Below are 12307 nucleotides of genomic sequence, written 5' to 3'. Positions count from 1 at the left end.
TTGCCTACTAAAAGCAGACACTGGGTTATTTCTAGGCGCAACTCTTCACTGATTTCAGTGGAAACTCCTATTTGGGGATTCATGGCATGATATAGACCAATACGTTTTTTAGCAACATTGCTTTTTGTATCAAGTCCCCATATGCACTCAGTTAAGTTTAGGGTTTATGATTAGACAAATTGCTCTATGTGAATTTGTACACAATAGTTATAATAAATATTTCTTGATTTTATACACTTGTATTTTCCTCCCATTGAGATGAAGTTTCAAACCGAATGCAAAAAATGACACGGGTAGAAATAGACAAATATAAATATTTACCTAATACTTTCAAACTTTTCAATGAGGATATTGACTCCTGCTGATGTCTGCGTTTCTTCCTCTTCAGGCACTAAGCTTCTTGATGACTTGGGATCAGCTGGCAAAGGCCGAGAAGGTGCTGGAGGAATTCTTTCCTGCCCAGGTTTGAGATGGACAGGTTTAGGAGGTACTAATGAAATTAAGGGGAAAAAAAGAGGATAAAGTTCTGGCTTCTTTATAACAACAAAGACAACAGATCCTCACTCTGAAGAAAGAGCGAGAAGCACCCATTGTTTTACTGCTGTTTATTAATTACATCGGAACCACTGCAGTCACAAGATATTTTTCACACGAAAACACTTTGATATGTTCTAAAGAAACAGGCTAGCTTGTCTTTTGCATTTCTACAGTTTTGTCAGATCTGTCAAAGCACTGAGTAGCTGACAGAACATCACCGCTTCCTTGTTGCCAAACAGGATGCACAGTGCACACACCAAGACTTGGTTGTGCAAGCACTCTCTTCATCTCCACCATAGTGCTCAATTTCACTTACGGTGACTTTTCAAAACTTAGAATTCTTATTGCTCTAATACACTTAACTAGATCCCATAAGAAAAATATGGATTTGGACAGCTCACTCATTCTACTGGAAGCACTGCAAGAAAATGTAAAAAACTTTATTTCCTTCTCCCTCCCCCAGCTTCTCTGTGGTATATTCTTCACAAATTTCCTTCCTCTTTTGGTACCGCACTGAACAAGATACTGTATAAATAAGTGCTTACTTTAAACATGTCTCCAATCTGTTGAAAAAGAAAGTCAACATTGTACCTTAACCTCTTAATTAGTCCTTTGCAGTTCCTTCTAATTAATGTAATTTAGCAAAACATATGCACTCAGTTCTTCATTTTTTGCAGAGTAAATGGTTTTATAAATACGTAAGCAGTAACCCATGGCAACAGTTTCACATGCTTTTACTGTTTTATGCAGTGAAAGCAACTTCACATAAGTGGACCTTAAACTAGACGCTAAGAAAAACTGACAGTGAAATTAACCCAGAAGTGTGCATTTCTTTGAGCAGTGCTGCCAAATATTCACTCAGTCCTAAATTGTCTAATAGAAAATATACTAAAAGTTCGACACACAAGTTATAAAGTGTTTTCCTAAATAACTTTTCAAGAACAGCAGCTGAATTCAAGTTTTTCATGTTAGTCAGAGCAGCTATGTTAAAATGGTCCATTTGGAACATGTTTGCATAATGTGCTTAATGTTGTAAAATGTCTTTAAATATCAACAGTTCTGAATGAGTAATTTTAGGGCTTTGTTTTCTTTTTTAAATTATATGGTAACGAACTTAGAGTGCCAATTCCTGAAGTCTTTACTCAGGCAAAGCTCTGGATGAGAGTTTCAGACTCTAGATCTGAATGAGCCTAACTGTCCTTTCTTCTTGGAGCAGATCTTTAGCTGCTGTCAGTTGTCACAGCTCCACTGAAGTTGATGACTAAGGATGATTTAATGTGTTTGAGTACAACATGCAGGAGGATTTATAACCATTTAAACTGCACAGCTTGTTTGAGCAATACTAGTTAAACACAAAGTACATCTTGTGAAGGATTTGGGCTTTACTGTACATTTTGAGCAGTAGGATTAAACTCCTGGATTGGCCTACTGTCCAAAGCCACCTTGAATTCCCTATCAAAAATAAGAGGGTTGCTATTGGGGTTTTTTCTAGAAAACTGAAAGTGCACAGGAAGAGTGGGGAGATGGTAAAGGAAATGTTCTTGAACGTGAAAGGGTGGCTGTGTCGCTGGCAAACCAGATGCCAGTTCTGACCAGGCTGTTGGCATCAGATCACCACTGACAAATTCACACCTGGAAGCCAGACCAGCTCGCCTATATATTAGTTTTGTTCAGATAGGTGTTAGACTTGTAAGAATGTGTTTAGATTCTATAAAATGTTTGTAAATTGTTGCATGCATTAATCCAGGGGTTCTCAAACTGGGGGTCAAAAGGTTATTATCTGGAGGGGTCACAATTCCTCCTCTTACTTTGTGGAAGAGAGAACAGAGGAGTATGAAACTACATCTTCAGTTCAGCCAATTCTGAGCAAACTTGGATTGATTTAGCAATCTAATTTCCACTAATGATATTGGTGGTTGCACATTTAAATCTCCTCAGACTTAGCTGAAGATTTATCACTGTAGGCCTTGATGAGTAACCTTCAAACAGAACGTTTTACACAGTGACTAAGCGTGGACACACACGTGTTTGCAAAAGAATGTGCAGACCTTTTCCAAGGGAAACCAAACCAGCAATGGAAATTTGGAATGATCTAGAGGCTTCATTTGGTTCTTACAGAAGAAGAGTAGATCTGAGTCCAGCAGGAGAAACAGCTGCAAGTCACAGATCATTACTCCAAAATGTAATGATTCCATGGCTCCATGCACACAGACATGTTTGTAAACTAATGCACACAAGTGGCAATAGGGTTAGAAAACCAGACCTCTACAACTTAAGCTAAAGGATAACCAGAATTAGGTGTAGTAATATTTTTCAAGTATTGCAGGAATTATGAAGTTAAGAATTGAACCTCTCCTGATATTCCCACTGGGTGACTATCAGGAGTGGTGGGGCTGTCAGGAAACGGAGATTGATTTGCTGAAGGTGGCTACTTGGCAACAACTACTTTTGAAAATCTTGGCTTACATTCTTATTTTTCCTATTTGAATATATGTCATCTACTTTTGGGGACTGGTGTCAAATTGGTTTGCAACAGAAGTGTAGGGAGTACTAGCAAGATAAACTTTTCAAAATTATGCCTTCCTTTATGTGTGTTTGTCCATTTTATCGCAATAACTTTTTATTACTCAAGGTGTTAAACTGAATCTCAGCAAGATAGAAAGAGAGTTACTCCTTTTAGTCTAAATTCCTTGCTCCATGTGGGGGAGAGAGGGAAGACTTGGATATACCATTTCAGGAATGTTGATATTTGTGTAATGGAGATGAGGCTGACCAATGCTAATGCAATTTGGGGCACTTTTAAACATGATCTGAATCAAATGGAGCAAGCTGATGCAGATACTGATAATGGGCCAGATCAGCTGTTTTAAACGGGTACAGTTCCACTAAATCTAGAGCAGTTTCACTGATACATACCAGCTGATGATCTAGTTTTAGCTATTCCTATTTATCAGAATACCTTATGGCATTATTAATAATGTTAATGGACTGTTCAATAATGAAATCTGAAAGAGAAAGAATTCTAAATGAAAACTAATTAAGTGTGTGTATACTTAACTGCATGGTTGACAGAGGTCATGAACTTCGGTATTCATTTGTCCAAGCAACTAGTAATTTCTTACTTAATTAGTATACACACTTAATTAGTATATATATACATACACATACACACACATACATACACAGAGAACATCACCTACAGGGAGGGAAGTATTGACTAATGTACCAATATTACACTTTAAGACTGGCCTTTCAGTTTCAGAAATGTCAACTGTTTTCCTTTATGGATACCAATGGTTAAAGGTAAGGCAGAAAGTTGTTTTTTCTACAGACATTCAGGATGATAAGATAGGAGTCTCATTTTGTACAGTATATTTAAATATTTTTGATAGTGACCAAAATGGCTGTTTCCTGTTGTCATGTAATGGTGCTATCAACCTAATTATGTGACTGCTTTTTATAAGCTTTGTTTAAATCAAGATCTCTGGGATATACTCACCTGCACTTGTCAAAAAAAAAAAAAGGCCTTCCAAATTACTTTCAGATAAATGAAGCATGTATCTCAGCTGAGAAGACAAACATCTAGTACGCACAGTTTTCTAAGCAATTTCTAAAGAGCTAGTAAGAAAAATAATAATTGGTACTACAAAGAAACTAACACTTCACTGTACAGACTGCAACATGTGGAAATAATTTCTCCCCATACAAGGGACTGGGCCTTTAGTCTCCTCAAGCAGTTAGCACTTCAATGGAGATGGGGGAAAAAACAGCCTGGGGATTTTAAATGCTCAAACTCTGCACTTTTGGGGCCCACTCCTCACCTGGTGTCAATCAGCATAGCTACACTGGCTTCAACAGAACTACATACATTTACACCAGCTGAGGAGCTAGCTCTTTGTGTCTTGAAGTAAGGTGTCTGGAAGTAAGGTGGAGGCATTTGTTTCACTGTGATTATTCTTGAATTAGATGGGGTTGCACAGTTATTACATCTAATAATGGTATGCTTGGATGTGCACATTGGTTTGGTTAATGTTTCTTTTTAAAAAAATATATTTGTAATTTTTCAGGCATTTTTTTTTGCTAGGTAAAGTGCAGCTGTTTTCAATACAGCACAAGGCTCTCTAGACTGGAGTGCTAAGCTGTTCTTATAATAAAAATGAATAAAGAATTTAAACAATATTTTTAATTAAATCCTAATCTTTACTACTACATGTGATATACACACTGAAAATGTATACGGTCACATTTTTGAAAAGCTAATTAATCTGTGTCATTCATGATTCCATTCTCCCCCCCAAAGCTTTTTCAACTGAATTTTTAACACTGGAAAAATGAAAACAAAGTCACGCTAATTGTACTTTCCCTGTATCAAATGAGACAACAGCTCTAATTTTCAAATTAAAACAATCTTTTTAAAAACATTAGACTTCCAGCACAATAGAAAATTGCATGAATATTGGAGGAACAAAACCACTTGCCTTGGGGTTTCTGCAGAAGATGTGTTTTGGCCAATGGAGATTTGGTTTTGGGTTTCCTTCCAGTTTGATGGATACATTGTACAGGGCTGATGTGCTGCAGCTCGCCACATGCTTCCAATGTCGGATTTGAGTCAATATGACATTTGATTTGAAAAGGAGCACAAGGGCAACCTGGAAAAAGAAATGGGTCAATGTTTATTTCCTCCTTTTTTCCCTTGAAAAGCAGCTTGTCCTGGCTCTGGTAGCTTAGCTTGCATCAGTTATTTGAAGGAAAGAAAAGTCATTAACTTAGAAGTTATCACTTCAGAAACATCCATCTTGACAATCACTTTAAACTGGATGGTTGACAGAGATCCTGAACCTCAGTATTCATCCAAACAACTAGTAATTTCTTCACTAAAAAGCTAAATAGATCTAACAGTGAATGGTTATGGGAGTATGTATATATAAAATCCTTTTTGATAGGCTTCCTCTAAGTCGGAGGTTCCCAAAATGTTACAGGGGGTTCTCGGAAAAAAATTCCCTAATGGCGGACAGAGCTGTCCCTAGGGACCCCAGGCAGCATGGGCCAGCGGCCCGGAGCCCCTGCACTTCCAAGAGCTAAGCAGATCAAAGCAAGCATGTCTATCACACGGAGGAGATTTAAAGTTCAAGCCTCCTTATAAGAAATAGAAAGGGAGGTGGATATTTTTTGCCGTTTTTAAAATTAAATAGGCAGCTAGTATTGTTTTTTAAATGATTATGAAGAACAAGTTTAAGGTTTGTTGTAACGTGCGTTGTTTGCCTGGACTGCTCAAGACCTGAATGCTGGTGGAGGAGGAACTCTTTGAGTTGGCTTCTTAAATACCTTCATGGGGTTTTTCCACATCTGATACTCCTTGATGAAACCTAGCAGCCTTGTCTTATAACTGGCTTATTCAAAGTGATGCAATCTACGTAAGTGAGATCTTGGAAGAGTGTTGCTGTTTTCATAATGTAATATAACTACTGTCATGATAAATAATAATTAATAATAAATAGTGTGTAATAAACATGTCATAAAAACAAATGTTATATTTCCAAGATCACTGCTTTTATCATTTATACTCAGGTATAGGAGAAAATCCCTGGAAATATTCATTTTTAGGAGGGGGTTCGCAAGACTTGACATTTTAGTGAAAGGGGTTCACGGGTTGTTAAAGTTTGGGAACCACTGCTCTAAGTAGAGATACAGGTGCACAGGCACTGCATTCTACTTGGTAAATCAGCACCTAGGTTCAAGAATGGCTGAATCACAAATGCCTGTGATAGACGAGGCAGATGATAAACATGCTTCAATCCTTTGCAAGAATTAGATTAACAATTTAAATGACATAATATTGTTGTTTATTATTTATTAAATGCCTATAAATCAAGACAATATACAAACAGGGTCTTCCCCAGAGGGCTGATAGTCTGAAAGACAGATTAGTCATGATGCATTGAAACGTCCAGAGAAGGAATGCCTAAGATGTTTTGTTTCTTTTAAAAATTTTATTATTTACTCATTTCCTATGGGTTTTAAAGAAATAAAACAACCCACCCAATTTAATATATTGGGAGGTAGGTTTCTGTTTGCTTTTTGTTTTGGCTTTCACTGATGCAGTCTCAACAGATACCAAAGAAAGTTGATACTGTATGTAGATGTGATGTCATCAAAAATGGCCCAACCAGCAAAACAGAATGTACTTTTGGACAGTGTCCAATGTCCCAATCTAATACTGATTCTGATTAAAACTGCTGCAGATAAATACATTGGGCCAAGTTCAGACCTGATGCATATGCACTGAAGTTAATCAAGTTGCACCTATTCACAACAGGTCTTAATTTGGTCCTTACATGGTCGTTGTCAACTTAAGTCACACTTTCTGACATTTTTCAGCCTACTATTGACCCTGATTCAGTAAAGCATTGCTGTTCAGGAAAGGCAATTAAGCATTAAGTTCCACTGGGTGAAATCCTGGCCACATTGAAGTCAATAGGAGTTTTGCCATTGATTTCAAAGGGATCAGAATTTAAGCCATGAAACGTGTTTAAGTGCCCTTCCTGAACAAGGGATGCTTTCCTGAATCAAGCCCATTGTTACAAGTAACATCTCTAACTAGTATAAATGAGAGATGAGAGAGAGAGTGAGTCTCTTTTTTCAGTTTGTTTGGGGAATTTAACAGTATTTATGGGTATGTCTTCTCTATTGTCAGTCTGTGTGGGTGTTAACTTGGTAACTGGAGAGTTTTTTCTTTGAATGAAATACTGTAATGTGACTGTAAATGCACAAAAATTGGCAGGGGACTCTGGAGCAGAGGTAGTCCCTGAAACTAGTATTAATTTCATGTTTTAAAATGGACTAGTTTAATTGTCTCTACCCCTTTAAAATGATAAGATGATCTCAAACACTTGAGAAGGAGGATCTGTCTAAACATTAAAGTAATCTTCAGACTTTTTTGTGAATTATTCAGGAACATGAGCTGAGCTTCACAAATGCAATCTATTCAGGGCTAGCTTTACACTGAGATCAGACTCTGAAGTCAGTGGAGTTACACTGGATTTACATGTATTACCAACTTCAGAACACTGCCCTTTGGATCTAGATTGAGTTTGAGTGAGTTAAAGGTATACAGTATTTCAAATGTTTCACAGGGCTGTTCTCAAAAGGCAGATGGTTACACAGGAGCATTAAGGATTTTTTCAAATTGATGTGGAATATTCCAAAGTTATAACTGTTTGCTGACAAAAATCAATTCAAAGCCATCAAATAAATATGAATTAGCATAAGTCTGTCCACTTCTGTCACCCTAATGCATAATCTCTGAATTCTTCAACACTGCTTCCTATTACTGCTGTTTAAAAGTTCATTAGTGCATCTGCTATGAAATCTACTTTTCAGGGGATTTATTTGATCTCAGCTACTCAGAATTGCTTCAACCTTAAATGCAGGACTTTATAAGCATTGAATTTTAATCATTTGAAGAAACAAAGGGATTTTGCATAACTGGGTGACTGGGTAACAAAATGGCAATGAAATTCAATGTTGATAAATGCAAAGTAATGCACATTGGAAAACATAATCCCAACTATACATACAAAATGATGGGGTCTAAATTAGCTCTTACCACTCAAGAAAGATCTTGGAGTCATTGTGGAGAGTTCTCTGAAAACATCCACTCAATGTGCAGCGGCAGCCAAGAATGTTGGGAATCAGTATGAAAGGGACAGAAAATTAGACAAAATATCGTATTGCCCACATCTTGAATACTGCATGCAGATGTGATTGCCCCATCTCAAAAAAGACATATTGGAATTGGAAAAGGTACAGAAAAGGGGAAAAAAAATGATGAGGGGTATGTAACAGCTTCCATATGAGGAGAGATTAATAAGACTGGGACTTTTCAGCTTGGAAAAAAGATGACTAAGAAGGGATATGACAGAGGTCTATAAAATTATGACTGGTATGGAGAAAGTAAATTAAATAAGTAAAGTAAATAAGGAAGTGTTATTTACTCCTCCTCAGGTTTCAGAGTAGCAGCCGTGTTAGTCTGTATTCGCAAAAAGAAAAGGAGTACTTGTGGGACCTTAGAGACTAACAAATGTATTTGAGCACAAGCTTTCATGAGCTACAGCTCACTTACTCCTCCTCATAACACAAGATCTGGGGGTCACACAATTAAATTAATAGGAGGCATATTTAAAACAAACAAAAGGAAGTATTTCTTCACACTACACACAGTCAACCTGTGGAACTCTTTGCCAGATGTTGTTGTGAAGGCCAAGACTACAACAGGGTTCAAAAAAGGGTTAATGGAGGATAGGTCATTCAATAGCTATTAGCCAGGATGGACAGGGATGCAAAACCATGCTCTGAAATATCCCTAGCTCTGTTTGCCAGAAGCTGGGAATGGGTGACAAGGGATGGATCACTTGATGATTACCAGTTCCGTTCATTCCCTCTGAATTTGGCAGAAAGCGTCTAATGATTTGTTCCCTGATATGTCTGAGCACCAAACACTTAGATAAGTCTTAAACCACTTCCTTTTAAAAGCCGCTGCCTAGCTCAAAAGAACAAATAAAAAAAGTCACTGCCTTAGAACAAAATTGGACATCTTGTGCCTTGCACACTATATACGTGTTATTGTTGACAATATTACTCACCAACTCTCTGCACTTCACATACAAACACTTATTAACAGTGTTGGCTTATCTTAAGTGATCACTCTCCTTACAATGTGTATGATAAACCCATTGTTTCATGTTCTCTGTGTGTGTGTATATAAATCTCTCCTCTGTTTTTTCCACCAAATGCATCCGATGAAGTGAGCTGTAGCTCACGAAAGCTTATGCTCTAATAAATTTGTTAGTCTCTAAGGTGCCACAAGTACTCCTTTTCTTTTTATTAACATTGTATCAAAAGAGCAAGCAGCACAGAAAAGAATTGATAAGCAATTACAACCAATGCTAATCTCTGAATCCATAAGAGCTTTAAACAGCAAATGCAGATTCTTGGCCACGTAACAAGAAAATATGCTCATGTGAAACCACACAAGTGGTGGGGTTCATTTCTTTTTTTAAATTTAAGCCATTCCCTATGCATTTGTGAATGTGACCCTAAAAGTTACTTCTCACATGTAGTATAACTAACTACAACTTTTATTTACTTTCTCACTTATTTTTCCAACACTATAAAATACCTTGATATAAAGAGTTACTAATTGCTAGATTATTATATGCTGAATTCTTCTCAAAGTAAGATACTTATAGGCTGCTATGAGTGCTACACTGTGCTTCTAGGGACAGAACTGAGAAAGAGGTGGTGTAAACTGCACCACCCAGGAAGTTGTCTCAGTAAGAGATAGCCCCTCTGAGACACACCCATGAAGTACAATTCCCTGGCCAAAGCTCCTCCTACTCCAGGCCTTGCCCGACTCCACTGCTCCAGAAGAGGAGCAGACTTCCCCTTACACTTCTGTGCAGGGGCAACCCCCTAGTCACAAGCTAGCCCAGAATGGATTGGCCATAACTATCCCTACTAACTGAAGTCACTAAAATGTAGAAAGTAAAGTTGTTTTGTAGTAACTGCATACAAACATTTCTAACATTGCCATTTCCAGGGTCTGATTGTCTCCTGTAATGTGCTTTACACCTAGTCACAGAGTAGCTAGAAGAATATTATGGTGTGAATAAACTGTGAAATATGCAGGTAATGCCAAAAGGAAATCTGAGACGAACGCTTCTCTTTCAGACTCTGAGGTTAATTTGCATGAGCACTGGTTCTATTTGCAAAGACCAATTCAATTCAAATTTTAAAAAATAATCTGCAAAAAAGAGTCAGTGCATTTTACTGTCCAAGCCTGATTACCACATACATGGTTAGCTCACGAATGCTTATGCTCAAATACATCTGTTAGTCTCTAAAGTGCCACAAGTACTCCTTTTCTTTTTTTGTGGATACAGACTAACATGGCTGCTACTCTGAAACTAGTCAAAAACAAACACCACATAACTGAAGCTCAGCTTCATTAAATCCAACTTTGCAGTTACTGATTCACTCCTGTAGGCCATGCATATGAGTAAAATTACTCACAAGAGTAGTTTCAATGACTTCCCTGAAACTAACATATTCACATGAGTAAAATTACTCATAAGCATAAAAGTTTGCATGACCAGCCCACAGTGAGTACAGGTCACAGCTGTCCATAACTTTTCACATATGAGTCACATAGTACAATTGGTATTTAAGGTTTCCTGTAATATTTATTTAACTTTAATTGAATACAGGATAAACTAGACTCCTAAAGAAGCCTAAAACCTGCAACAACTTTTGCAAAAATACCCACTTTAATCTTTGCTGAAGACTTCAGAACTTTATCAGGAAGACTATTTTTCACACAACAGAGCAATTTCTCAAGAGCATCATTCTTCCTCTGAATCATACCCATGTCAGACGGTTTCCTCACTGAGCTGGCTAATCTTAAGTTAAAAACATATTTGTAGAAGCTGTTTCAGGTTTGAGATTCTTGAAGCCTATAATGTATTTCTGTTAAATTAAGATAAACAGAATACAAAGGGCCAAATATTACAGCTATTGTAAATCATAGTAGCACCAGCTTCAAAGGAGCCAAGTGAATTTACATCAGCTGAGGATCTATCCCATTAACACAGTGGCAGTTCTATCACTGACCCATATTAAATTCCCTAGCCCAGTCTCTCATTCACCTAGCTACCACGGTCTGGGAACACTGTTGGGCTGACATGCTGAGCACCTAGGAGGAGTCTCTCGCACCATAGCACACTACCAGGAATATTAGGGCCAAATGATTTTCCCAGCTTTTAATTTTGTATGCTCATATTTGCAGACCCCCCAGGGGTTTTGCACCTGTTTCGCATGCATAAGCCACCATCTATGCCCTCAGATTGGTCAATTGGGATCCTAGACCGGCATGTTCAAATGTGGATGTTTAACTTTTTTTTTTTTATGAGAACCATCAGTCAGGCATCCAAAAGTGGGTGTACCGCCCCCCAAAAAATCAGAAGATGGCTGAAAACTTACTCCTAATAGGCACTGACTGGTCTGAAGGATTTTCATCCAATCCTTTTGACTAGAAGGATGGTGTTTGCGAGGTGTGTCCTGAAAGCTGGGGTAGGGTAAAGTGGATGAAAATGAAGCTAGCCTCTGGATTGGCAGCAGAGATATGGAGGACACACCTGGATGCCAAGTAGAGAAACTGGTCCTTAATAAGCTTTTAAGGAGCACTCTCTCCTCTGTTCTCAGTTAGCAGCATCATATGCCTAGCCAGAAGAGATCACTTGCAAGATTGGTGTTTTGAGCTTAAAATGCCAGTGGCCGAATTTTGTGCTGATTTAAACCCTGTGCAACCTCAGTGTAATCAATGGGACTGAACATGGAATAGGTCACTGTGAATGTCTGCAAGGACAGAGAGAGATCATGATTCTCACTCCTTGAATCAGTCTTTTAAAAAATAAAATAACCTAACACTCAGCTAGCTTTTAACATCAAGAGATGGACTTCGTTGTGGCTTCTCTATTCCTGGCCTCATTTTATTACAACATGCAGCATGTGCCCTGTTCCCTAAATACAGGCAATACATCAAAGCATAAGCAGAGGAAAATACTCCCTGTTTCTGATCAGCAGACCAAGATATGAACACAGCAAGGTATTTTTATTGTGGTTGCTTGACTCCGCCTTTTGATTTCTATTGTGCACTGAAAGTAGATATACAGTGACGGATACATGTTTTGTGCACTTATCTGGGGGTGGGCAC

At 37.9% G+C, this 12307-nt stretch overlaps 1 protein-coding gene across 4 annotated transcripts in view; it reads right to left on the bottom strand.

The window, feature by feature from the left end:
* Nucleotides 1-12307, bottom strand: part of FGD3 (FYVE, RhoGEF and PH domain containing 3) — a 176764-nt gene that overhangs the window by 77914 nt on the left and 86543 nt on the right. For 3 of the 4 annotated variants that reach the window (XM_038410836.2, XM_038410837.2, XM_043518271.1), the window contains exons 2-3: nucleotides 5016-5186; nucleotides 322-490 (exon numbers count right to left, since the gene is read on the bottom strand). In XM_038410836.2, coding sequence (XP_038266764.1) covers nucleotides 322-490; nucleotides 5016-5186 — 340 coding nt within the window. Of the gene's footprint in view, nucleotides 1-321; nucleotides 491-938; nucleotides 1037-5015; nucleotides 5187-12307 lie in introns of those variants that run through there. The other variant, XM_043518270.1, reaches the window with a different exon arrangement.

Source organism: Dermochelys coriacea, chromosome 7 (genome assembly GCF_009764565.3).
Source record: "Dermochelys coriacea isolate rDerCor1 chromosome 7, rDerCor1.pri.v4, whole genome shotgun sequence".
In the NCBI taxonomy this organism is placed as follows: domain Eukaryota; kingdom Metazoa; phylum Chordata; order Testudines; family Dermochelyidae; genus Dermochelys; species Dermochelys coriacea.
The sequence above is the reverse complement of the archived record's forward strand: the minus strand, read 5'-3'. Positions and strand labels throughout refer to the sequence as shown.